At 56.2% G+C, this 26,850-nt stretch overlaps 1 protein-coding gene across 10 annotated transcripts in view; it reads right to left on the bottom strand.

The window, feature by feature from the left end:
• Positions 1-2,521: 2,521 nt before the first annotated feature.
• Positions 2,522-26,850, bottom strand: part of PLEKHG3 (pleckstrin homology and RhoGEF domain containing G3) — a 42,504-nt gene continuing 18,175 nt past the window's right edge. For 2 of the 10 annotated variants that reach the window (XM_042943500.1, XM_042943499.1), the window contains exons 2-19: positions 17,976-18,362; positions 16,803-16,900; positions 15,492-15,561; positions 15,135-15,181; positions 14,875-15,025; positions 14,655-14,786; positions 14,205-14,387; positions 13,534-13,626; positions 13,191-13,277; positions 12,909-12,942; positions 12,477-12,575; positions 9,436-9,525; positions 8,989-9,027; positions 8,526-8,548; positions 7,662-8,042; positions 7,050-7,163; positions 4,369-5,773; positions 2,522-3,894 (exon numbers count right to left, since the gene is read on the bottom strand). In XM_042943500.1, the coding sequence (XP_042799434.1) occupies positions 3,161-3,894; positions 4,369-5,773; positions 7,050-7,163; positions 7,662-8,042; positions 8,526-8,548; positions 8,989-9,027; positions 9,436-9,525; positions 12,477-12,575; positions 12,909-12,942; positions 13,191-13,277; positions 13,534-13,626; positions 14,205-14,387; positions 14,655-14,786; positions 14,875-15,025; positions 15,135-15,181; positions 15,492-15,561; positions 16,803-16,900; positions 17,976-18,323 (4,128 nt within the window). In that variant the 5' untranslated portion in view covers positions 18,324-18,362 and the 3' untranslated portion in view covers positions 2,522-3,160. The remainder of the gene's footprint in view (positions 3,895-4,368; positions 5,774-7,049; positions 7,164-7,661; positions 8,043-8,525; positions 8,549-8,988; positions 9,028-9,435; positions 9,526-12,476; positions 12,576-12,908; positions 12,943-13,190; positions 13,278-13,533; positions 13,627-14,204; positions 14,388-14,654; positions 14,787-14,874; positions 15,026-15,134; positions 15,182-15,491; positions 15,562-16,802; positions 16,901-17,975; positions 18,363-26,850) is intronic. The other 8 variants (XM_042943501.1, XM_042943502.1, XM_042943505.1 and 5 more) reach the window with 8 other exon arrangements.

Raw genomic sequence — 26,850 nt, 5'->3', positions numbered from 1 at the left:
TCTTTCTCCATCTGGGGAAACCAAGGCAGGAGGCAGTGAGGTGACCATACTCAACTGGTGATGAAGAAGGCCTCTAGTGCATCTGAGGGCATGTCCTGCTCCAAGGCAGATAGTGGCAAGAATCTTCCTCCTCTCCCTGGGCCAATCTTTAGGGAGACCAAGGACCACCCTGTCCCCTCCATGTGTGCCAAAGCTGCAACTGAGGTGAGACATTTCCGGCAAGTGACTCCATAGTCCAAAGAATGGAAGGATCCCAAAGGAAGAGGTAGGATTTCACCACCCCGGGTCCCCCAGACTGGCAGCCAGCTGCATGTGGCCCATCTATTGCCAGCTCCCCACACATCCGTCTCCCATCACGCAAGCCCCGAGGCACTCAACCAACAGGACTGAGCCTACAGGAGCCCAGCTTTGGGAGACTGTGCCACCTGGGGCTAAGCTCTTGGTGCCCTGGCAAGGTTTCTTTTTCCCCTCCTTCCGTTTTCTACTTTGCAGTCTTTTAACGGTATTCCCAAACTAGGTTGACACAGCTCCCGTCCACACCAGCATAACAGGCTTCCTCCCCAGGGCAGCTTACACGAAGCTCCTTCTGGGCATGGTCAGGCAGTCCTCCTTCCCTCTCTCTTTCCCCTTCACCCCCTGCCTGAACTGATTGGCTGAGGCGGGTATGGAGGGTCCTCAGGCGTCCCCCCGGCCCCCACAACTAGCACCAGTAACAGGAAGCTTGTGGAAGGCCCAGCGTCCCCACCACACCATTTCTCTTTCCTGCCTATTGGAGGGCAACCAGGGTCCCCGGGGTTGGTCCTGGATCTCTCTCCCCTCCCTTTAGTGGGAGCAGACAGGGATCCAGGACCATATGACTTGGTCCTTTGGACAAGCAAGCTCAGGGAGGACACAAGGGAGGAGGAGGCAGCTACACACGACTGCAGCCCTGTTGGGCACAGACCACGCGATCTGGGGCTGGCCCTGGGGCCAGCGGGGCCTTGTCCTCCACCTGCTCAAATGTGCTTCCACCAACCAGAGAAAACCCATTTACTAGTTTTTCTAATAAATCAATAATGCTCCATCTTTCTCACTGATTTGACTGGTTTTGTTTCCCTCTGAACTGGACCAAGGAGGGGTAGTTGAGCAAGGGGGTATCACCATGGAGACAAAGGGACAGATTCTCTGGATTGTCCCTGGAAAAGCCTAGGCCACCACCCAGGAGCTGTGCCTTGCCTGAGACCGAGAGCGCTTGCTCATTCATGCGTTCAGCAAGCCTTTCCCCCACAGAGCTCTGGACAGAGATCTTGGCCCTCACTTGGCCTGCGATTCATCTCCAGAGGGGCAATTTCATTTGGTCATTTGGTCTGGGGTGGGGGTGGGGGGCGAAACAGGCATCGCCATTTTCAAAAGGCCCCACTGACCATTCTCATTGGTAGTGAGAACCAGTGAGCTGGTTCAGGGCTCACCATCACGCCTAGATGGTTACGGATCACCTGGGGAAGGTGTTCACTGCAACTTCCCAGACCCTACCCCCTGAAAAGTCTGAGGGAGTCTGACAAGCTGTACATCATCCATTTCCTTCGATTTGTAGATAAGGAAAAAGCAAGAGTTTCAGGTGACCCAGCTAGTTAATGGCAAGAGGTTGGGACCAGAACCTGGGCATCCTCTCACTCCAGTAAATTTATAGCTACTGAGCATCATACCCCAACACACGCCTCTATCCTCAGCAACTGTGGAAACCGCATAACATTCAAGACAATGGGTAGAACACAGGCTAGCCCTGTCTGCTGCTGCTTCGGAGAGGCCTCCCCTCTTCCCTTGGCCTCTTTAGATTCTGCACACCTGCCTTCGGGCCGAGTCTGTCCTCTGAGATCAGAAGCTCACGAAGCCCTGACCCACAAGACCTGTGGGAACACACGCCTGCAGGAACAGGGCCAAACAAGGCTGGTGCGCCACAGAGAAAGGGCAGAAAGAAAGCCCAATTAGAAACAGGCAGGCATTCCTAGCCCTTTCAAGAAAAGACCCTTTGAGAACGGGATGAAAACTGAGGTTCCATCCCAGAAAAAATGCACTTGCTCTCTTTACACAATATTGCAGGCCACCTCAAGACATGTCTAGGCTCCAAGTTTAGAATACTTGCCTTTTAGGATGTCTCTTGGGAACTAGAGAGGGAGAGAAAAGGGCACCAGACGTTGGAAACTTCCGCCTGTTAGAAAAACGTTCCATTCATTTCCCCCACCTTGTTTAGTTGAACTTTGGTCCTTGAGGAAGCTAAAACCTGGCCTGGTCCCTCCACCCCCAACTCCCGCCACCGACAGGATGCCAGGCTGGGGTAGACAGAAAACAAGTTCCCTCCTGCACACGCTGCTGCCCCAGCCTCCCCGGCGAGCACCCTGGTGCCTTATGCTTTGTGAGCACAGATGACGAATGAGTGACTGTGACAGCAACAACCCCCGCAGCCCGCCTCCCTAAGACATCCCTGGCCTTGATCAACCGTCCCCACCCCAGTGAGGCCCAGTGAGGAGCCACACACAGGCCGGTTGGTCAGCAGTGGTTATTGAACCATTGGCAAATAATGAAATGTATATACATTAGTGACAACCACAGGATCAGCAAGACAACCTACAAAAGTACCTGAACTGAGCGCGTTACACTCTTCATGGGAGAGGAATCCACAACAAAAGAACACACACAAACTCTCACCTGCACACACAAATATACCGCGGGATGGGAAGCAATAAATTATGGGCCTGGTTCCTGCCTGGATCCTAAGGAAAGACACAAAGAGGAAAGCCTCCCCAGGCCACCTCCCCACAACTCCTCCGGGTGGGCGCCTCAGCCCGGCAGTGGTCAGCCCAACACTGGAGGCCTGAGCACGACTTGCTCTCCCTGGGAAGAGAAGAGCTTAAATATTCAGCTTCTCACCGAAGAACTATATACAAGGGAAGTGGTCACACTGGCCTCGGTGGGAAGAAAGGCTCAACTGGGCCTGTGGAAAGTCGCCCCGAGCCCAGAGGTGCGCCAGCCGGTTCCCGGTGAAGACACTTGCCGGGTACACCAGAGCATTCTTCCAGGGGCCCTTGTGAGCAGGGTGAGCCAGGCCTGAGGGCAAGCCTGCCGTGGTCCCTCTCTGTCCCCCCCGCAGCCACATGGCTCCTCCCTCTCCTTGGACTCAGAGTCACCCTACGGAGTTCAAGGCCTGGAATTTCTCCCTCAGGTTTCTCACTCTGCCCTGCTGGCCTGGGTCCACTGGGTCCCTGGGACCCTCTTCCTTTGGCCAATACTCCGGACTCCTGGAAATCCCAGACTCCTGGAAATCCAGGCCCTGTCCCACCGCGGCTGCTGGTGAGCTTGGTCTCTGCCCACTGCCCTCCTCCAGCCCCGCAGCGGGGCAGGGCAGAGGGCCCTTCTCCATGACGATCACCCGCCCGTTGTTCTCCAGGGTGAGGTCCGCGGTGACATACAGGGCTTCCTCTCCGACCGGCCTGCTTTGGGGCAATCCCCCAGGGGGCTGGGGCTGGGTGGCCTCTGGGTCTGCCCGGCCCCTCTTGGCGCCCACGCTGCAGCAGCGGCCCACCTTGCCCGCCAGAGGGGGCTCCACCATGTTCTCCGGCACCGAGCGGCTCCGGTTGACAGGCTGGCCACGGGGCCGGCCGCCCTCGGCCTGGAATGCCTCGTCGTGGGAGGTGTACTTGGAGCAGAGCTCTCGGACGTCAGGCCAGTTGAAGGTCTCAGTGTCGAAGGGGCTGAGGGGGCTTCGAGAGGAGGGCCGGACCCCAGGCGAGGTGGTCCTCGGGCTGGCAGCGGTGGGGCTGAAGGAGCAATGCCGAGGAGAGCAGGGCTTGGGCGGGCTATGCTCCGGGGCCACCGTCTGCTCATCGTTGAGGAGGGACAGCACCGGCTTTCTCTTACCTGTGGGGAGAGAGTGAGCTGACTGACCCACTGGGCGGGAGGGGAGAGGGCAAGTGAGGACTCAGAACTGCCTTCTGCTCCCACTCCAGGCAAGGCTGCTTACTGGGGTTTGGGTTGTGATGGCAGAGAAGTCACATTCACCATCCACGGCCCCTTTATCGGAGGGCAATGGGAAGAATGAGGAAAAGGCAGCTGGACGTGGGGTCAGGAGTCACAGGAAAAGACGAGAGCTTCCTCCCCTGGAAGAGCGGGCCCATGGCCACGTTTCCCCCAGGTCTCTGCTCCACAGGAAGGGCCGGGGGAGGGCGGTGAGGGTGTTACAGCAGGGCCACGCACCGCCCTGCGTGTGGAGTCCAGACCTCTCTTTGGTCATGGTTCTACAGGGTCACCTTCCTCCAGGAGCCAACCTGCTCCTCAAAAGCTCTTCCACCCCAGACTTGCGGGAAGGGCCCACCCCCCACCCCCTCATTGTACCTTTGCCACCCGAGGGCGCTCCAGCCTCCTCCTGCAGGCAGGGAATGGTGGGAGCCGCCTTTCCCCACTGGAGTGGTGGCCTGGCTGGCACAGATTTGCTCTTGATCCGCAGGCTGTACTGGCGGGCCAGCTGGTAGACCTTGTTCTTGACTCGCTCGCTCACGCGGCCATCCATCACGTGGGAGAGCTGGACGATGCGTGGGTGCAGTGGAGCCACCAGCTCCCCCTGGACGTCGCCACTCAGCTCCTTCACGAGCTCCTTCAGCTCCCGGGCCAGGTGGGCCGGGCTGGGCCGCTCCGTGGGGGAGGCACTCTCAGGGGAGGCAGCGGCCGACTCCTCAGTGATGGCCCCCAGTTCGTGCTCCTCCAGGATGAAGAGCGGTTCGTGCAGGTCAAAACCATTGGCCTGGCCTTGGCCAGGCCCCTTGTGAGAGCTCTCCCCGGGAGACTCCATTCCCTCCCAGATCTTTACAATTTCTGAAGACGGCCTGAACTCAGCATCTGTGATAGGAGCCGGCTCCCCAGCGCTCGCCTGGCCGGGGCCTGGGAGGTCAAACATAGCCCACGAAGCCGGCCGGGAGCCCACCTGCCTCCTGTGCCCCAGCGGAGCCGTGGGCTCTGGGTCCGGCCTGGGAAGGCTGTTGAATCTGGAAACGGAGTTCCTCACCAGCCCTTTGGGGATGTAGGAGAGGCTCTCTCGGCGCCGGATGCTAAAGCCCGCGTCATGGTGCTCCGCGTTCTCATAGTAGCTCTTGATCTTGTCCAGCAACAGCCGGTCTCGGGTGGAGAGTGCCGATTCCTTCTTCTTACAGGAAGACCTGTCGGGCTCTGCAGGGCAGCCTGGACTCGGGGGCTCCGTCCCGTTGACCGAAGGGCTGCTCTCCGTGGCCACGCCCACACCACTGTCCACCTCTGGGGGCGGCTGCGAGCCGAGGGCGTCGGTGGTGCTGCCACGCCGGGCCGAGCCCTTCTCGCTGCCCTCTAGGCTGAGCACGCTGCTGCTCCGGCTTGTCAGCCTCGGGCTCCCAAAGCCGCTGGCCTTGCCATCCTCCAGGGCCAGGCTGCTCCGCCGAGAGAAGCTGCTGACGAAGCGCTCGGCAATGATGCTGGCCTGGTCCAGCACAGAGGGCGGCAGGAGGCTCTCGGACTCCTGCGTGGCACCCACGTCCTCCTCCTCCTCCTCCTCCTCCTCACTGCTCAGAGTCTTAAGGTCCTCGGTGCTCTCAGCCACCACAAAGTCCACCATGTCACCCGGGGGGGCCATCCCCAGCAGCTCCTGGTGGGCATCAAGCTGTGTTTCCAGGACTTCTGGAGACTCCATGTCTGAGGGCACCTCCTCGATGCTGGCACCTTCCACAGCAGCAAATACTTCCTGCTCTGTCTCAGGCTCAGGGTCTGGCTCAACCTGGGATAACAGAACTCATGTGAGCCAAAACCCTCCCTCATGAGATCCAAAGGATAAGCGGACAGCACAACCTGCTCTCTCGGTTCAGTGAGAGGGCATGCAGTTTAGGACCAAAGGCAATGAGAATGAGTACAACTCAAGAGTGGGGAAACAGGTCCTTAGAGAGAAGAATGTGGTGATGACCCCCAGCCATCATGCAGCGAGGGGGCTTGGGTCGTAAAACCCAAGGACAATTCTAAGAACACATATTGGGTGGTGTTGGCACCTCTCAGTGACAGCCTGCCTGGGAACCAGAGGGACAAGGTGGGAGCATACAACACAGGGTATGCCTGATGGAGAGGCAGCTCCCTAAGGCCCTAGAGGCCACATGGGGGTTGTTCTGGGTTCAGACCCACCTTCCCTGAGGGGTAAGGACCTCCTGTGTGGATGAGGGTCCACAGTGCAACAGGACCCCATGCTAGAGTCCTGTCAGAGGGTGAAGACCGGCATCTGGCTCCTACCAGCCAGCCTCTGGCCCTATGCACAACTCTGCAGATGCCCAGCAGACAGGCAAGGAAGGAAGCAAATTCAAGAACTTCCTCCTGACCACCTTGAAGGTGATCTGAACCACGAAACCAGCCAGTACAGGCAGCCTTCCACAGGGACCTTCGGGAAAAAGAGCAAACATGCTACATTCTAAGGAATCAGACCCGATTCCAATGGTTCTAGTCCCAAGTCTGCAAAGCAGGACCCATGGTTTAGGCCTGCGTGCCAGGAAGTGGAAGGGGGGCTTCTGAGTCACAGGTTCTGACCTCAGCTCTGCCCCTCAGCAGCTGCCTGATGTCAGGCAAGTCACTCAACTTCTCTCAGCCTCTTTCTACCTGAGCTGTTGCAGGCAACAGAAGGAAGAAACAAAACATCGGACAAGCAGGAAGTGCCCAGATGTCAATACCCAGGTGGGCACAGGTGTGACTTAAATGTCTGGCATGCTGGCGGGGGCAGGGCCTTACGCCCTATACCAGGAGGCCTGGCTGAAGGGACCTAAAATCTGGTCACTTCCACGAATATGGCCCTTGACGAGAGTCTGCACCTGCCCAAAGAAAGGAGCTGCCCGCTCACACTACCACACGCTCACAGGCCAGACAGGCTTCCTAAAGGGGCAAAGAGTCCTGGGGTGTGGAGGAGGGGATCTGTCCCCACGGGCCCAACAGGAGAGCCCGTGCCTGGAAGCCCCACCTGCAGACCAGGTGCTCCGGGCACTCCCGCACCGTCCCCCTTCTGCCTGCCGGCCACTCACCTCTGGCAGCGAAGAGGTGGACTCAAAGCTCATGCGCTTCTCAGCACTAGTGGGAGACCGGCCGCCGGGCCTTCTGCGGCTCTTGGGGCCTTCGGACTCCCTACGCCCCTTCTCCTGCAGGAAGCAGAGGGCCATCATCAGCTCCTGGGACAGCTGGGAGCTCGTCCCTTCTGCAGCCCAACGTGGGCAGAACCTTCTGAGCCCCCAAGGCGGCTGGGCTGTACCGAGAGCCAGCCTGGGACCTGAGCCATTCCACAGTCAACCTGAACTGCAAGGTCTGGGGATGCAGAAATCCCTGCCAGGTGCGCAGCCTCAGGAAAGTCCAACCCGCCTGCCCCTTCCAGCCCCGCTGTGTGCTGGCTTCTCCCCCTTCCCCACCGCCCCCATCCCATTAGTCATGCTCACTGGGGAGTAAGCTAGTTCACGCCCAGTACTGGAACAGCACATGCCAGGGGCTCACCGGGGCGTGACAGCAGGCGAGGGGTTAGGTGCTGATGGCAGGAATGAAGGAACAGGACGGAGGGGTGGGAGGGCAGGGGAGAGAACTCCCGGATGGGCATGCACTCGCCAGGGAACATGCAAGGAGGAGGGGAGATCAAAGAGACACCTCACCATAGCGCCCCGGGAGAAAAGTAAAGCGTTGGCCCGATAGTGCCAGCAGTGGAGGGCGGCCAGCAGGGAGCTGGCAAAGTCGGCTACCTGCTCCGCCACTGCCAGGCTCTCCTCCTCCTCCTCCTCCTCCTCCTCCTCCGAGCCTTGGGGCTCCAGCCTGGCCCCCTTCTCGCTGCCTTCATGCCCTGCCAAGTCTTCCAGAGACACCTGAAAGGCCTGCTCCTCCTCCTCCTCCTCCTCCTCCTCCACCACCTCCTCCTCCTCCTCTTCCTCCTCCTCCTCCTCCTGCTCCTCCCGGGCAGCCCCTTCAGCCTCTGGCTGTATGCCCTGAGCACGAGGAGGCCGCCCAAAGTCCAGGAGAGCGCCGGCACTGCCTGCATGCTGTTCAGAGCACAAGACCCCCTCGTGACCAGCCTCTGGGCAAGCCCCCTCCTCCTGCCAGCGGCTGGGGGTGGGGAGGCTTTACCCAGAGAAAGCCACACTTAAACACCCAACCCCTGGTGTCCACCAGGGCCCAGTGAGGGTGGGGGTGGGGTTCCTCAAGGTGGAAGGCTGGGACCTGGAGCCTGGTCAGGAACTCAAGACCCAGCGAGGTCTGCCTGCCCCAGAGAGAGAAAATGGAGAAGATCCAGGCTGGGCCACCACCAGGGTACCATTCCAGGAAAAGGGTACAGAAGGGTCCCCAGGGCAAGGGCCATGGCTTATTCGTCTCTGTGACTCTCAAGACAGAGGCCAGCACACAGGAGGTGCTCGATAGGTATTTATGGAATGCATGAAGACAGTGAGAGCTGAAGGGGCGGGGGCGCGGACCCGGCAGCCCCACCCCCCTCCGTCAGGCCAGTCCTCTCTGCCCATCGGCCTTACCTTCATTCCCGCTGTTCCGCCTGCTGCCACCACAGGGTCCCAGCACACAGGCAAGGGGGAGGGGAGAAGAGATGGGTAAGCAGGAGGAAGAGCCTCTTTACAGAAGCCAGGAGCCCCCTGGGGAAGGGCTCCCACTCCCAGAACCCTCACCCGGTCTCCTGGGCTTTCAAAGGAATGACTGACAGAGCAGAGGCCCTGGGAGATGCAGAGCGGCACAGACCTGTGTGTGTCACTCTCTCCTGCTGTTCCCCGAGGACAGGGTGCAAGGAGTGTGTGAGGAGGGAGGACTCAAGCCCCCTCCCCAGACAGCAAGGGATGAGGCCCACCTCCAGGGAGGAAGGAGGAAGGGAGGCAGCGTCCCCTCTAAACTGTCCTCAGTACCCCCACCCAGAAGGCTACCTGTGTCACCTCCCTGCCCCTACCCGAGAGCTTGCCGGGAAGGCCCGGCCATGCTCACACTCACCTTTCTCACTGAGTTGCCTGAGCAGGTGTCTGGTGGGCTCTGAGAAGGAAAGCGAATGGACAGTCAGTGCAGGCCTGGAAACAGGCCTGGCCCCGGTCCCATGCTCACAGCGCCACCGACACCACCAGCTCAAAGTTCCCTCCAGCTTGGCTGCCATTCAGCTCTGGGGCTCCGTACCTACCGCACAGGGAAGCAGGGCCCGGGCCACCCCCAGCCAGCACCAGGAGCAGCTCTGCCCACAATCGCTGCGTTAGTGCACCTCGCCCAGGGCCCTCAGTTCCGGAGCCAGAGCCCCATGCTGCCTCCTAGGACCAACCGGCCACGTCTCTGGAGATGCCTGGCTCTACCTCAAGCCCCACCCTCCCTGCAAGAAGCACATCAGCGCATTAGCGACACCCGAGGCCCGGCCCCCTCGCAGCACCCCTGGCTGGAAAGCAGAGGTCGCACCCGACTTCCTACGGCCCTTATGGCCTGGCTCCGTGAAGCCTCGCTGCCCGCTGGGGAGTGATGCCCGGCTGAACAGGGGCTGACCGGGCTCTGGGAACAAGATACAAAACACACCCATTAGGCTGATGGTGTCAGCACCGTGTACCCCAGCCTTTCTGAAGACAGACCTGAGACAGACAGGCAGGGACAAGAGGACATGTGTCGAGGGACCTCTCCACGCAGTCTTGACCTTAGCCCATACTGTTCTTGCCCCACTGGTGTTAACTGGGCAGCCCACTATAAACTTGGGGGGCAGAAGGAAAATCTACCGAGGTCTCCGGGCTGTTCCCGAGCAGGGGAGCACACTGAAGTTTTTTCCACTGAGGTGTGGGTGTGGGTACACGCACAACATAAGTAAATGTTAATCCGACTGGTTTTTTTTAAGTGAGAAAAGTAGAATGCCCTACTCTTTCACCTTAAAGCTTGTAATCAAGAATATTTTGTAAGTGACAAGTAATGACAGCAGCACCTTCCGTATCCAGAGTGTACTTCTCTGCCCAGCTCAGCAGTCGGGAAGGGGGAGGCCCGGAGGCAAGAGAGTAGGTGGCTCCATGCGTCACGGCAGTGCTAGCACTGGGCCTGTGTCTCCCTCTCAGCAACTTCCTGCTCCCCCCTTTTTTGTTTTTTTTTAAACACTTTTTTTTTTTTTTTTTTTTTTTTTTTTTTATTTTTGGGACAGAGAGAGACAGAGCATGAACGGGGGAGGGGCAGAGAGAGAGGGAGACACAGAATCGGAAACAGGCTCCAGGCTCCGAGCCATCAGCCCAGAGCCCGACGTGGGGCTCGAACTCACGGACCGCGAGATCGTGACCTGGCTGAAGTCGGACGCTTAACCGACTGCGCCACCCAGGCGCCCCTTAAACACTTTTTTAAAAGTAATCTCTACACCCAGGGTGCCTGGATGGCTCAGTCGGTTAAGCGACCGACCCTTGATTTAGGAGTTCGAGCCCTGCGTCAGGCTCCGTGCTGACAGTGTGGAGCCTGCTTGGGATTCTCTGTCTCTCTGTCTCTCTCTCTCTCTCTCTGCCCCTGTCACGCACACTTTCTTTCTCCCCCTCAAAATAAATAAACTCAAAAAAAATTATTTTAATAAAAAAATAAAATACTCTCTACACCCAACATGGGGCTCAAACTCATGACCCCAAGATCAAGAGTCGCATGCTCCACCGACTGAGATGGCCAGGGGCCCCTTGCCGGCCTGTCTTTACCCACACTTCTTACAAGTTCAGTCAGCTGATTTCAAACAACACAAGTGGGGAGAAGAGCTACAGGCGAGCACGCTACCACAGACGAGAACCAACGCTCCGGGTTAAGGACGGACACCACACGACGAACGCCACTGCCCTAGCTGTTCACAGGCCGCAGCAGTCTCCAGAAAGGGGAAAGTTCAACTGCGGTCAGCATCCTCTACCCTGAAAGGCTCAAGAGCAGGCAGCATGTTTTAGAAAGATGTTTGTTTCGGGGCGCCTGGGTGGCTCAGTCAGTTACGTGTATGACTTCGGCTCCGGTCAGGATCCCAGTGTTTGAACCTCACGTCGGGCTCTGTGCCGACAGCTCCGAGCCTGGAGCCTGCCTCGGATTCTGTGTCTCCCTCTCTCTCTGCCCCTCCCCTGCTTGCACACTGTCTCTCTCTCTCTCAAAAATAAATAAACATTAAAACAAATTTAAAAAAAAAAGGAGAGATGTTTGTTTCATAATGGTTGAAACTAAAGTATGAACACAAGTAAACAGAACATGACTCCGTCCGTGTTCATGGGCTAAAGTCTCAGTCTTGTGGAAACTTAGCTCTAAAACAGCTCATTTCCTGAGTGCCTTGATAGCTGCAGTTTGGACACTGATGTTATGACAGGCGGTACTGCTGTTTCAACCACCACCACCATCATCACCTCCATGATCCAGAAGCTTCCAATGCAAAGCTATGGCAGGTTAAAGGGGAACGCTAGAAGGGCAGGAAGAACGTTACAGAAAAAAAGGAAAACCGAAAGGGCCAGAAACGTACGAAGTAACACCCTCAGTTTGGGGCTTTTAACAATACGACATCGTAAAACTTTTGCAACCATAGCAAATTTGCCTAGGGTTTAAGGTCCATTGGGAGGAACACATAACAAAACAAAATCACAAAAGCTTTCCAGAGACCGCTTGGTACCACCTTCCAGAAAACCAAAGCCCACGTGTCAATCCACATAGTTGTTCAGGGGACCCGTGGGTCACAGCCAGTCAAAGCCCAGTGCACCACGGAGATCTAAGCCAGGACAGTGCTGCCCATACTGCCGAATCTTCTCTCCAGGGGTTTCTGAGACATTTCTCATTCCAACTCTCACCTCGTCTATGTCTGGTAGGTACCAGCTGAGGCTAAGTCTGTCCCTGGGCCTCGGACTGAAGAGTACAAACAGACGAACAGACGTAGAATACACACACTTATCACCCCCAGAGCTAAGAATAAACGCAAGGCTCTCTCTTTTTCAACAGACGATTCATTCCAGTAACTCCAAGTACATAGCAGCAAGCCCAGTCATGGAAGAAAACCCAGCAGAGGAAAACTGAACTTTTCCTGAGACCCAAAGTAAATATTTCCTGTCTGGATTTGGTGCCACTTGACATCTAACTCGTTTTCCCCGCGTCCTGCCTCTGCTCTGCTCCAGAACTGGGCTGGGGATCACCCATGATGTCTGAGCGTCACTCCTGGCTGGGCTCCAGGATTCTGAATGGCCAAGGAGTAAGGTTTCAGTCGCGGGAAAGCTAAGGGGCACCGAGCCCTGAGTAAACCAGCATTCCCAGGGTGCGGGAAAAGGTGGGCTGCCCAACCCTGGGGCACAAGAAGGGCCCGAAGCAGGAGCACTGGGAGGGGTGCTCTACATGTGCCCAGCAACCCTCCCGGGACCTGCCCTTTCCCAAGATGTCCGGAGAGGTGACAGCCAGCCCCAAATGCTGCTGCACACAGTCCCCCTCCTGGCCCAGAGTCCTCCGAGGAAGCGTCTCTGCCCACACAGCCCTTCCCTTACCAGACTGCCGGCGCCCCTGCCGCACGTGGGTGGACACTTCGTCCTGGGAGGACCAAGCCTTCTTCAGGCGCTCCGGGCTGCAGCGGTACCGACTGGGATCTGCACACGAGATTCACAATCAGCCTTGGCCTAGACTCTGACTATACCTGACCACACCTCTGCTGCCCGCCCCAGCTCCAGGGGCCAGAAGCCTCCAGAGCTCCCTTCTCTTCCATCTTCCATCCAGGAATGTGAGGCACTAGGAGTCGCACCTGCCAACAGGACCATGCCCTTGACCTTGCAGCAGACCCCTAGCCTTTGACAAAAGGAGCTTCCCTTTCCCATCCTCCCTGCTCCCTGCAATATAAGCAGTAGGCAGAGCTTCCCCAGGATGCAACGTGACCTAGAGATGTGCACAACTAGGGGCAAAGCAGGCAGAAAGGGCACACTTACAGTAGGAGTCCATTTCCAAGATGGCTTCCTTGGCCTGGAAGGAAAGGAAACACCCTGTTACCACCTCACTATGTGCTGTGCCTCCCTTGCTCCACCAGCTCGGCTCTTACTGCACCGGGACACCCGCAGTGCTAGGCTGAGGTCGAGGGCATAGGCTGATCCCCACTGTCGAGTGGAGCCAACGTCCAGAGGGTGAGGCACTGGTGGGCCCCTGGCCCTGGCTGAGGATCACCTCTCCCTGCAGCCCATCAGGAGCTAGGTGGGGTACCCCCCGGCACTCACCTTCTGGGGGATAGTGGTGTGGTGGTTCTCCAGGATGAGCCTCTTGATGTGGTGAGTCCAGCTCCGTTTCTCCTCCACTGTCTTGGCCTGCAAGGACCCGAGGGAGAGGGAGCCAGGTGTTATTATCACAAGACTGAAGCCGTCCACCGTAGGCCACGCTTGTCGGGGGGGGCAGCGGCAGAAAGATGGCCTGTGCTGGGGCCTCTGTGAGGTTATCTTAACTCCCCAACACAAGCCTGAGAGATGTCCACAATGATCTCTACCTTCCAGAGAGAGACACTGAGGCTCAATAGAGCCAAGCGAGCTGAGAAGGCAGGTCTGTCCCCAGCCTCCCAACCCTCACCTGGATGTTGTACTGCTGCTTGCTGTGCTTGTAGTGGGTGACGGTGAAGCACAGGGAGTCTCTGGTGCTTTCGATCAGCATCAGGGAGGAGCACTGGGGCAGAGAGAGAGTGCAGTCAAGCACAAGAAGGGGCACTGGGGGGGTGGGAGTGACCTGGGGCCCCAGCCCCTCGAGACCATCTGGGGAGGCAAGAAGAGTAATCTCAGAAGGATAGAGCTGTATCCACACCAACCCGGAGCCCATGAAGAGGTCAAGAAGTGCAGCCTGGGGGCGTCTGGCTGACTCAGTCAGTAAAACATGTGACTCTTGATCTTGGAGTTTTAGGTTCGAGTCCCACACTGGTGGAGAGATTACTTCAAGATAAAATCTTTTTTTTTTTTTAATTAATTTATTTTTATTTTAAGAGAGAGAGCAGAGGGAGAGGGAGAGGGAATCCCAAGCAGGCTCCACGCCCAGTGCGGAGCCTAACTCGGGGCTCCATCCCACGACCCCGGGATCATGACCTGAGTCAAAATCAAGAGTCCAACACTCAACTGACTGAGCCACCCAGGCGCCCCAAAAACAAAATCTTTAAAAAAAAAAAAAAAAAAAGGGTCTGGAGATTGGCCCACTAAAATGGGGGAAGTGGAGAAGGAGTGGAGGGGCAGAGAACATGACAGCAGCCTGGTTACCGGGATATGACTCTTGTAGACAAAGTGATCGCCTCGCTTCTTGGTGATGAGCAGAGCTTTGTCAAAGAGGAAGAAGGTCCTCTCGTTGCGCACACGGTGCACGCGGAACGTGCCCTCCAGGACGAGCTCCCCGTAGATGGTCAGGTCTGGTCCCTTCCAATTGATGAGCAGTGACTGAATCTCCTGCAGCAGAGAAGCAGGGAGCCCCAGAGTCAGGCTGCTCGTGACACTCTGGGGACTGCGTGAGCCCCAGAAAACTCCTGCAGACACAGCCACCACCTGCATCCGCCAGACACACGCTGCCACAAGGGCTCCCCACAGAGAAGCCCACCCCACAGGGAAACGAGCCCTCAGCTCACCGCAGCAGGCGGCCACATGCGCTCTCCCAAGCGCCACCCCACCTCGCCCCACCACCCCTGCGAGTCCCTCCAGCCGCCAGCCCTGCAGCACCTGGAGCCGGACTGCATGCTCGTGCCTCCTCTTCATGTCATTGATGTACCAGGCCACGCAGGTCATGGTGTCAATGGCATCCTCCACCACCTCGAAGCCGTCTTCTTCTTCATCAAAATGTTTGGCGATTTCCTGTGCGGGAGACAGGCGCTCAGGCGGCCCAGACTCAGGCCCTGCCCCTCCCCTGGGCCCCGCATCCTCAGGAAGACCTCTGGGTTACCTGGAGCAGCAGGTGGTACTTGAGGATGCGCTGGACGGGCTTCAGCAAGTAGGAGCCCAAGGGCAGAGAGTGCTGTAGCAGCTCCTGCCGGTCCCGAAAGAACTTGGCCTGTTGCTTGTCCCGCATGCACTCGGTCAGGGCGGCCACTGAGCTGGGAGGGGGGAGGCGGCCGTCACTGCCTGGGAAGGCCTAGATGGGGGCGTGTGGTGCTCCAGGCCCACCAAATAACTCTACCTCCCCTCTCCACCCCAATTACTCACTTGGGGTAGTTGTTGCAATACTGGGTGTAGATATCAAACTCTTGGCTCTAAGAAGAGACCGAACAAAGATAGTGATTTCTGGGAGGCTGCAAACTTGGGAATACCAAAAACATGGCCCTGATCCCCAGAGTACACTCTGCCCCCCTTTCCCTGAACACCTGCAGATCCATCCTTGTACCCATCTCCCTGGGACACCCCATCCACCTAGCAGCCCCTGGCTCCAACCCAGAATGCCCCTCCCACCTGAGGCACCCCAGAACGCCCCTCCTTCCCCTGGCAGAAGCCTCTGCTGGGCGTTCCTGTGCCTCTGAGTCCCCAGCAAGGTGGGACAAGAGGCAAGAACCCAGCCCTTCTTACCCTTTCCACAAAGCAGCTGGCCACAGCCACAGGGTCACTATTGCAGCCGTCCAGGTCTCTGAGTAGCTGGCTGGGGGAGGGGGGAGTGGTCGTCAGACCCCAGACAGCTCACAGCCTCCACACCTACCAACAAGTCCCCTCCCCAACCTCCTGGTTCCCAGATACACAGCCAGCCCTGGTGACACGCCAAAGAGTCAGGGCTTCTCCCCCCTCAGAGTGAGCCCCATGCAGGCCAGCAACCACAGAGTATTCAGCACTGCCGTAAAGATGGGGAGCAAAGGAGCCCCACATGCTCAGCAAGCAAGAGAAAGGGGATGCGAGTACCCACCTTGGGAGGAGAGACAGCTCCTCTGCAAGCAGAAGGAGTCAAACACACACAGACTGAGATTAAAGGGGGAGGAAGAAGAGGGCTGGGATTCCCAAAGTAAGCAAAGGCCCCCGACACACACACCCCGGTGCAAAAGGATGCAGGAAAGGGAGAGAGGGGGAGTCCCAGAGCCTGAACTTGGATTCAGGTTGGGATGCTATGGGAAACCCTAACCACAACGCTCCCCTGTCACCTCCTCCCATGCATTTGTCTTCCCAACCCCCACCAGCACCTGGCCCAAGTCACCCTGCCCTCCCGGCCTTCTGAAGCTTGCACTGCAGGAAGTCTCTCAGCCATCTCACAGGGCCCTATGTCCTATCAATGCTGTCCCGTCAAGCACGCTCCCCCCGACCAGTGCCCTCGCCCTGGGGAATCTGTGGGCCCAGGCAGCACACGCCATATCTTCAAGGAGCCCCTTTGCCCTGAAGTAGCCTCCCGCCAGACTTCACTCAGCCTCCCCTTTCGCCTGATCTGTTCATTCACCTAATGGGTCAGATCACCTCCAGGGAGCCCTGGTTTCCCATGGGGTCAGTAAGAAAGTGATGAAGAAGTTAAGGGATGTGCAAGAAGGGGAGAAAGATGGAAGAGACAAAGGGCCACAAAGGGACAGAGAGAAGAGCATCACATGCCAGAGTCCAGCCATTCCCTGAGGGGGTGCTGGCCTGGCCCAGTCTGGCCCCAACATGCACATGACCTCAGATGGTCTCCCCCGCCTGACAGGAGGCACAGCAGCCCCAGGGCACATGACCCCACACCCCCTCTCTCCTACAGGGAGCTGACTGTAGCACCTTACAGGGGTAGAGCACCACTACCCACCCACCCTCAGTGATCAGGCCCCTGGCCCACATGTCACAGCCCAGGAGACTAGGCCTATCCAGGGCCCTTCTAGGCCCTAAGATGGGCCTCATAGGCAGAACGCAGTATGTGTTAGTCCCACTCCATACCTGTTCAGTGCATAGATGTTTTCTATGTTCCCAAAGAGGGCGCTGACTTGTTCTGGCTTCAGCAGCCCAGGCGTGTCAATGATCTTCAAGAGGTAGTCCTGCGTGGAGGGAGGCATCAGAGCCCATCCTCCACCCTGCCCCAGGTACAGTCCGTCCCCCCACTTCCTCCAGCCACACCCCATTTCTGTACAACCACAGTGTGACTTCACAGACATGGCCTACCGTACTGGGCTGCATAGTTCCCCACGCCCCAACTGATATCCATTCAGAACCTCAGGAGGTGACCTCACTTGGAAATAGAGTCTTTGCAGATGTAATGAGTCAAGGATCTCAGGACGATATTCTACTGGATTTAGGGTGGGCCCTAACTCCAATGACTGGTGTCCTCACAAGAGGAAAGGACACAGAGAAGGCAGCGATAGGAAGGTGGAGGCAGAGGTCGGGATAATAGATCAACAGGCCGAGGAACGCAAAGGATAGGCAGCAACCACCTGGCAGAAGCCAGGAGAGAGGCGTGGAACGCATTCTGCCTCCTAAACCAAGATAGACTAAGTGTCTGCGTTTTACTCACGCAGCTTGAGGTTATCTATTACAGCAGCCCTGGAAACAAATACACGGTTCCCTCTGCAGCGAGCAGAGGGCGTCCTCAGTGGCAGCCACACAGCCACCTTCCTGCGTGCCCGCAGTGTGAAATGCCTCACCAACATGGCCCTACGAGGTGGGTGCGTCTTCACGTCCCAGGTGAGGAACCCGAGGCTCAGGAGCTTACGCAGGTGCCCGAGACCCCGTAGCAGGCAACCACAGAGCAGGGATCTGGGCACAGGTGGGCAACATCCAGGCCAGTGTCCTCACTGTGATCAGTTTCCATGAGCACAGCAGTCCCCGCCCCTCCCCACCAACCGTGCCTGCCCCCTAATGGCCTGCAGGAGATTCTGTGGGCCCGGGCTACTGATGTGACCCAAAGTCGTAAGGCAGTGGGAGCGGTCAGAGGCTCCCCCAGAGCAGGCCGCATGAGACCTCCCCACTACTCCATGGGAAGCAGGTCTTCTGAAACCAACTATCAGGGAGAAGTTTCCTTCCAGGGGTGGAAGCAGGTTTACAACAGAGCTGGGCCACCAGGAGCCAGAGGCCGGGCCCCCTCCCAACCTCAGCCCCTTGGGTGGCAGGCCTCACCTCCACGATGCTGCGCAGGTCCTGCACATACATCCGCTCCGTCTCCACGATCTCCCGCACCACTCGGCCCAGGTAGCTGAGCTTATGTGCTGGGGCCGCCGGGGCCCGGCTGCTGAATGGAGACAGGGGCCCCCTCACGCTCAGCCAGCTGCTGGAGTTGGGGTTGCCGTTGGGGGGATGCCGGCCGCGCGGGGAGCCTGCCCCGTTCTCAGCAGAAGCCTCGGAGCCACTGGGATCCTCCATGGCACCGCGGCTGTCACGGGATGAACCCGACGAGGAGGTGGTGGAGGTCAGGCTCACTGGCCGCTCCTGGCTGCGCTCTTGGCGGAGAGAGGCAGAGACAGGCATCCTGGCATCGCTGCCTGGAGAGGGCACTCCAGAGAGATTCTGGGTGGGACAGACAAAGAATTGAACCTTGGAATCTTCACAGAAACTGAAGGGAAACGGGTGGCTGCTGGGGGAGGAGGGAATGCCGAGTTAGTATTTAATGGGTACGGAGTTTCCATTTTGCGAGGTAATCAAGTCTGGGGGATGATGGTGGTGACAGATGAGCAACACTGGGAATGTACTTAATGCCACTGAAACACCACACACTTAAAAATGGTTACAATGGAAATGTTATGTCTGTGTATTTCACCACAATGTTAAAAACAACAGCTCTGAATGTGGAGGGGGTCCTTTCCCTCGGAATCTGCCAACAGGCACAAGGAGGCCTAGGTAACATGCCTTCCTGGCTCCAAGCTTTCCCAGGGTGAGGATGGGCAAACCACATCCAAGGACAATAAAGGGCTCAGAAACCCGATCCCCAGAAAAGCAGAGAGGACATCTCCACCATAGCAGCAGTGAGGGTGCATTCGGATGGAATCCCAAGCCCGGCCCCACTGCCCTGGCAAAGCTCCCAGCCTCTCAAAACCTCAGCATCTCAGCACCTACCCAAGGGCTGTGTCCACGAGGATGCAGGGACCTGCTAACACGTACAGGTCTGAGCGCGGTGCCTGGCACAAAGCAAGGGCTCCATAACTCATCAGAACAGTGATGATAACAGCAATTGTCAAAAAGCACTTCCCAAGTGCCCACTTGTCGGGACCTGTGCTGGGGTCACCAGCAAGGGCAGGTAAAGATCTTGCTCTTATAACCTAAGACAACACACACGCCAGAGAGTAAGAATCTCCTCGGGATTCCATCTCTGGGTCACGAGCGACTTCACCATGAATCTGAAACCTTCTGGATACTGACAGGGAAGGCAGAGGAGATAGTACGAAGGCTCCCCAACCCCCAGCACCTGGCACAGGCCCTGACTCACCCCAGCTCCCAGCGCCCAGGAAATGCCCCAAGGCTGAGCCACCGATGAGTCTCCCTAAATTCCCTTTAGCACAGCTAAGTCAGGAAGGCCAGCAAGCAGGAAACTGCTCCCAGGTAAGGCAAATACAGCCCCGGGTGGACTTTATTCCTGAGCAGGTGGTACTGTTCACAGGTAGGCCAACCTGGAGCAGTAAGTCTGGGAGGGGCTATGGCCTCTGGGAAGGAGAGGAACATTCCACTCCAACCCCAGAAGACTGCAGCTCGCCAGCACCACTTCCCAGAACGTGTATTTCTGTTTCCACAGGAACAAAGTTCTAGAACATCACTCTCATTACCAATAACCCAAAGCCTTCACCCCTAGTTTTAGGGCTCAGAAATTACTAGACCACAGCCTAGAGCTCTTCACAGCTATGAGAAGGATCTAGAAGGTGGCCTCACTCCGGTAACCTTGAATTTCCCCCTGCTTTTCTGTGCCTCTGCCCCAACCTGGAACAAGTAGCCCTAAGCTCTTGCTTTTGCAAATGTTCTATTTGCCTGGACATTATTTCCTCTCCATCTACCCCACGTCATGCCACCCCCCAACCTGTGTCACTTATACCCAATCCTCAGGTTTCAGATTAGAAGCCAGCCCTCTTTCTAGAAACCTCCCCAGAATACAAACCTGGAGGCCCCCTTCTACCTACTCCTACAGAACCCCAGGATTACCCTTACACCCCCTGTGTGACTGTGACTAGTGTGAGATCCCCTCCTCTAGACTGTAAGTGACCTAAGCTCAGGGGCCTTAAAGGTGATCTGGCAAAGGGAAAATGATGAACAAACCAGTGCTTCTCCTGAGCTGAAAATCAAGAGCCCAGCAAGGACCCTCTCCAGCACAGCACTTTGCCACAGAAGGTCTCAGCTTGGGCAGGGGGAGGGGTGTCACCTTCTCTGCAATCTATAGGAAGGAGCCTCTCATTGTGCAGGTAAGGACACAGTGGCAGCACTGAGGCCATTCCAGCCTTCTCCCTCCCTTCCAGGCACAACAAGGGAGGATTAATTAACAAGCTCATCTTGGTGAAACTCTGAGCATCGCCGAGGAAAGCCCCTTGGGAAATGCAACATTGCTCCTTTTTCCTCCCTCCTCAAAAGAGCCTTTAAAATTAACCAACTAGGCCTTTCTACAGAACCAGCCCGCAGGGTAACGATGTGTCATTTCAGCACAAAGAAAGACACAGATCCAAACTCCGCCCCAGCCCTTAACCCTCAGTCCTGTGGGACTCTGGTGTCCTTCAAAGCCTGCTGCACTGTCAGGCACCCTCCCACCCCCCCCTTCCCCACTCCCCACAGTCAGTCGGTAGCAGCTGGAATAATGGGGCAGAAACTCACGGCCTAAGACCTTTCCCAGATCAAACCTGGGGTCAGTTGGCCCCTAAGGGGATGCTAAATGGCAAAGGCCCAAGTCCCTGATGGATTTCACAGCCAGCCAGGTCAGTTTTAAAGTAGATTAGCCACAGCCCCCCTCCCCCCACAACACACTCTCTCAGGGAGATTAATCTCTAAGGGGTGCCTTCTGAGGGTCACTCTTTAGAGACCCCATTGCCCTGTGAACACAGAAACGAAAGCATCTTTTCTCCTTGGAGAAATTTCCTCTGGTTGAACGTAGTCATCTGCCTGCAAACCAAGCTCCCATTCTCAAAGTCATGCCCATGCCCAGGAGTCCCCCTGGGGCTGAGACAAAGCATACCAGCCAAGAGCTGAAGCGTTCTAAGTGCTACAGAAACAAGTCACTTCCATCTCCTAACAACTCTACAAGGTCAGCGCCATTACTACCCCCATTTTACAGACACAGAAACTTGAGGCCACAAGGTAGCATGTGGTGGCTCCTGGATTTGAATTCAGGCACACAGGCTCCAGTGTTTAAGCCCCCCTGCCCCAGCTGCTGCCTCCCTAATGGATTTTACACAAGCCAGGGCCACAATTAGTCACAGACCTGAATGCATTGGCTTTGCTTCACCATAAACCGTGGGTGGGGGGCTTATAAAGACTTGTTTTACCGCCATACTTCATTTATCCTAACAAAGGCCACGGAGGTAAAGGAATGAAAGTTAGATTCCTTCCGGCTATTTCTAGACCCCGCTACTATGTGACCTCTGGCCCGTACCCTCCAGTTGGAACAATGTGGTAAAATACAGATTCCAAGTCAAAGGAGAGCAGGTCACAGAGAAGCGGAAAAGCTTGAGGTCACCAGGATCGGACTATAATTCCTTGCATGAGACAAGCTCCGCAGGGACCAGGAGCCCCAGGATCACAAGGCTGTCCAGGACAGGAAGCTTGCTGGAAAACAACTTAAAGACCCAAAAAGGGAGGATGACAAGCATGTGGGGCCGTGAGAGCAAACCAGGCGGAGTACAGGGGGGCTGTTAGTAGAGTGTGAGTACACTCTGGTCCTAAAAGCCTGATCCCGACCAATACTGTGTGTGTGGTTCGGACTCCCAAAGAGACAGCAGAAGGACTGCCCACATACCCCTGGGCAGAGGCAACCTCTCCTTCCTTCCTCTTCCCTGAGTATCGCCCCAAACTGTTAAGAGTCACCTCAAAGCCAAGATTAGACCCAGGTCTTCAAACTCATCTGGAAGACACAGTCTGCTGGGGAAGTGGGAGCCTAGAGAAGGAGGTGACAGAGAGCAGCCAAACCCCCAAGCCAGATGCCCACACCCACCGCCCCCTACCACGCCCAGTCTCCAGTTCCCCTAAGTGTCCCCCAGCCGTGACCTGTTCCATCCCTCAACATGAGTCAGTCCAATCATCAATCAATGAATCAGTCTTCTGGAAAACTCTCTCTCCAGTCCCACACCTGTGACGGTCCCCTAAGCCTTTCTTTTTGACGGACCCAAGAAGTGGCTCAGACATACATTTTGGGGAGGGGGGAGGCAGAGGCACGAGAGGAATGGAGATTCATTTTTCTTTTTTTTTTTTAACGTTCTCTAAATTTAACAATCCACACCCTTCCTCCACCCACACCTCTCCAGGTTATCAACTCCGCCTGCTGAGGACCTTCCCCAGGCAGGGAGGCAGGCTGCAGCAGGCCTCTAGGACTCCCAGCACAGCTGAACGGGGGTCAAGTCCCACACCTCCTCCTCCTCACCAGGCTTCAGCACCAGGCCCCCAACCGAACCCACACCCCTGCCTCCAACAGAAAAAATGACAAAACCCACAATTAACCCCCATGTTCTGTCCTCAAGCCTCTGGTCACTGAGGCAAAAGTGACATCATCTTGCCAACCCCCACCCCCCCACCCTGCCCCGCCAACTTCAGAAATGATGGTCCTACAGCGAGGCACTCACCGGGAACCTTCTGGAGAACCTCTCCTTTTCTGGTCCTGGGGAACCCCCAGGACTCAGCAACATCCCCTCTGGCCCTCCCTCCTTGACCTGCGGGCTGAGAAGGCAGGAGAGGGAGAGGGGCACCCGCTGGACAGCCCTCTGCGCGGGCCAGCTCTGGAGACGCCTCAGAAAACATTTTGCTTCAGTCAGGCTGGGCCCAGGTGCGGAGGAGGAGGCTGATGTCATCCTTTCACCTGCCGCCCTTCACCCCACGCCCAAGAAGCGGAAGCCCGACACACCTGCCCTAGAGGCGGGCAGGAAAGGAGCAGGGCGCTCTCCCAAAGGCAACTGCTCCCAAATCCCCTGCACACCCACCTCCCCAGGGGCTTCCTACACACTCCAAAGGCTCTCAGAACCTGTCAGGCGCCCTTGACCTTCCCCGGAACAACGCCCCAACTCCCCTGTCAGGAGCTCCTCAGAGAGGGTACCAGAAGGAAGCAACAGAGAGCAGCTAAGGCTTCTCCAGACAAACACGGCAGGAGTAAGGTGAACTTCCTCAGAGATCTCAAACAGGAGCTGAGCTCACTCAGCCGTGCTGTCGCCCACAGCTCCGCGCCACCCCACGCCCGGCTCTTGCCTGTCTCTTCTTGCCGCTCCCCCTCGGCCACGCCAGCGGGAGGACACCTCTCAGCACAGCCCTAGAGGCTTTCCCGAGGACAGGAGGATCCCTGAGAGGGTCTGGCTCTTTGCCCCTTTCCAGAGCAGCTTCCTTACTCAGGCCCCGCCCAACCCTCCCCGGAGACTCAGGGGCCCAAAGCACCCTAAGAAAGGACAACGGGAGGCTCCCTGGGGAGTAACTGGGTTCGATGTGTTAATGTGAGCAACGTGACTGTCACAGAGGCCATGCAAACAGAGCGACCAGGGTTTCTGGGTCACAAACCTGGGCCAGCTGGCTCAAATTCATTTCCCCTCATGAATTTATTTTCCCTAGTGAATTCCTTTTCCCACCACCCCAGAACAGCAGGGGCCATCAAATGTGGCTGGGTCCTTAAAGCAGGACTTCAGCTGCTGGGAAGGAAAGGGAGAGCGGCTGCCAATGAAGCCCTCCCACCTGAATTCTGGGAGGAAATGCGGGCTTACAGACTGAAATCCAGAAAACCTCCTCAGCCTGGCCGTGGAGGGGAAAGACAGCCCTTGGCATTTCATCTCAGTGGGAAGACCACACCTCACTCACTGTTCCCACCACCCCGCAACCCCAACATTTGCTCCTGTTGTTTCCCATACCTGATATCGCATCCCGGACCCTCTCCCCCTACACAAACTCAGTCAAATCACCTCCTTCAGAAGGGCCTCCTCAACCACTTCCAGCCCCTTCAACACACACACAACTGTAGGCTGTGCCCCCCTTCAAAGTATATCCACATCCTAATCATTGGCTATAAGGAACCTACTGATGTTGCTTTATACAGCAAAAGAGACTCTGAAACGTGATCAAGTCGAGGCTCCTGAGACGGAGAGACTACCCCAGGTTACCGGGGTGGGCCTGATGTGATCACAGGGATCCTTACCAGAGGGATGCAGGATTCAGACGCTGATGTGCCAAGAACAGCAGAGGGACAGACAGAAAGAGGCTGGAAGACTGCCAGGCTGCCAGCTTTGCAGAGAGAGGAAAGGATCCACAAGCCAAAGGATGTAGGCAGCCTCAGGAGGCCGGAAAGGGTGAGGAAACCAATCCTCCCCCCACCGGAGCCTCCACAAGGAACACAGCCCCGTTGACCCAGATTCAGTTCTGACCTCCAGAACTGTAAGATAATAAATACGTGCTGTTTCAAGCAACTAAGTTTGTGGGGTTTGTTAGAGCAGCCACAGGACACTAATACATACACACTTCTTTGAACTCTAATGACCCAGAGTATCACTTAAAGTGCTGGTCCTTGGGGTCCGTAAGTGCATGCTTTTCTTCTGGACTAGACAGTAAAACCCAGGGGGGCTGGGCCTTCTTTCCTGTGCCCTTCCTTCCCCTTCAGAGAGCAATGCACATACTAGGTGCTCAATAAACACCTGCACTATTGTGCTAAAGCACCCCTCACCATTCCCACAGTAGGTGAAAGATAAACTGGTCAAAACCGAGGCCTGAGCCAGTTCCTCTTAGACTAATGAGTTTCCACATTAGTCACGGCCAGCAAGTTTCCAATCTGCCGAGAGGTACCAGGAGCAGTGACTGCTCATTCACCCCAGCAGTCCTGTCCCACTTGGCCCCAGACAAGGGCCTAGAGCAGGGGCACAGCTGCCCTGCCATCATGCCACATATCAAGTGACCAGTCACAAAAAAAATTGAGAGGAAGGGAAAAGTGGCCAAGGAACCACTCTGGAATTTGAAGAAGGGAGTACAATAAGGTCCCCCTACAAATATTGCAGGAAAAGCTTCCTCCCAGGAAGTCTCATATACATATATATGAAAGGCAGATGAGAGCAATTACTGCTGATTAGAAATTGCATTCCTGGGGCGCCTGGGTGGCTCAGCTGGTTAAGCATCCCTGACCCTTGATTTTGGCTCAAGTCATGAGATTCTCTCTCTCTCATCCTGTCTCTGCCCCTCCCTCGCTCACATTCATTCTCTCTCTCCCTCTCCCGCTCCCTCTCTCTCGAAATAAATAAATAATACTTTTTTAAAAAATTGCTATTGCTTACAGCCAGGGTAGGTCAACTTGGCTCCCAGCACAGCCTGTCACTAAGGGAAATGACACAATGTCCCCAGAAGATGGAGCAGCTAAAGCTGGTGCTACAAATCATGGATAGATTCAGTGTCCCAAAGGCCCCACACTCTCCTCACTAGGCCAAAAAGGCTCACAGGACCTCCACTGCCTACTGGCAAAAGTCAGGAACCCAGCCCGGCAAATTAGCCACCTTGCTGTCCCTACACTCCCCACCCCCCACCCCCCACGCTGCAGGGACTGCTTGACTTCAGGCCTCCAGGCTGGGGTGGGGGAGGGGAGGAAATAAGAGCCACGCCTTCAACAGTCACAGCATTTACTGTGGCATCAGGTTCAAAGGCATTGGAGAATCTCAGGAGGAACCAAGTGGGAACAGAGGGGGTCCCGTTAGGTCCCTCTGCGTCCCCAGCAGAGAAGAGAGAATATGCAAGTGCACGTGTGCATGGAAGTCCATGGAGCAGAGGTTACACGTGCTAAATGGATTCACAGGCTTTGGAGTCAGGCAGACCTGGTCTGAAAGCCAGCTGCTCCTTCACAGGCCCCGTGTGGCCTTGGGCAAGCCACCTGCCCTCCCCAAGGGCTTACAGCTTCAAGTTCCTCATCTGCAAAATGAGAACAATAGCACCAACCTCACTGGTCTCCAAGGCTGAGATGATACAAAAACCAATTTGTACATCTGACACACAGTAAGCCCACTATAAATGGCAGGATGACAAGGATTGATAAAGTTTGTTCCACAAGCACTGGGACAAGAGATTTTTTTCCCATTTGTGCCTAAAATGTTTACCCACATCCCAAATTAATAATAAAGATGAAAGTGTTAAACTTGGTGAACTAGCATGACCTAATCCTCCCCCACCAACCATTCATCGTTTATAATCCCAACATCGATTTGAACCATGATCTTACATGAAAAAACAGAAAGCAATTCAGCTGGAAAGGAAAACAGTCTGATATCCATGCCCAACAGAAAGGACAAACCAGAAGATGAAGTGTAAGTGAGTCAGAGTCCTTTGCTCTAGCAGGCAAGGCACATTCCTCAGGGTTCTACAGGGAGAGACGGCATGTGCTACCAGGGAGCTAAAGAGGAACAGAGCTATGGAGGGTAGTAACAAGCCTGAGCAGGAACAGAATTTAAGGAAATGTAAGGTAGCAAAAGCACAAGTAGGAGATCAATAAAAATCATCCTTGACACTAGTCCCTGAGTTGGTTCTTTCTTTTTAAGTTTTTATTTATTTATTTTTGAGAGAGAGCACGAGAGCAGAGGAGGGAGGGAGGGAGAGAGAGAGAGAGAGAGAGAGAGAGAGAGAGAGAGAGGGAGAGAGAATAAAAATCCCAAGCAGGCTCTGACTATGAGAGCTGAGCCCAATGCGGGGCTCGAACCCACAAAACGTGGGATCATGACTTGAGCCAAAGTCGAGAGTCGGATGTCTGAGCCACCCAGGTGCCTCACTAGTCCTTGGGTTTAAAAAAAACAATAAAATAAAATCCAGCACCAAGGCGGGCATGGGAAGGACATAAAACCATCAGGTAGTGGGAAGAGCCTTGCTATTCACC

This window comes from Panthera leo, chromosome B3 (assembly GCF_018350215.1).
Source record: "Panthera leo isolate Ple1 chromosome B3, P.leo_Ple1_pat1.1, whole genome shotgun sequence".
In the NCBI taxonomy this organism is placed as follows: domain Eukaryota; kingdom Metazoa; phylum Chordata; class Mammalia; order Carnivora; family Felidae; genus Panthera; species Panthera leo.
Note: the sequence above shows the minus strand (reverse complement) of the source record. Positions and strands in the feature narration are given on the sequence as shown.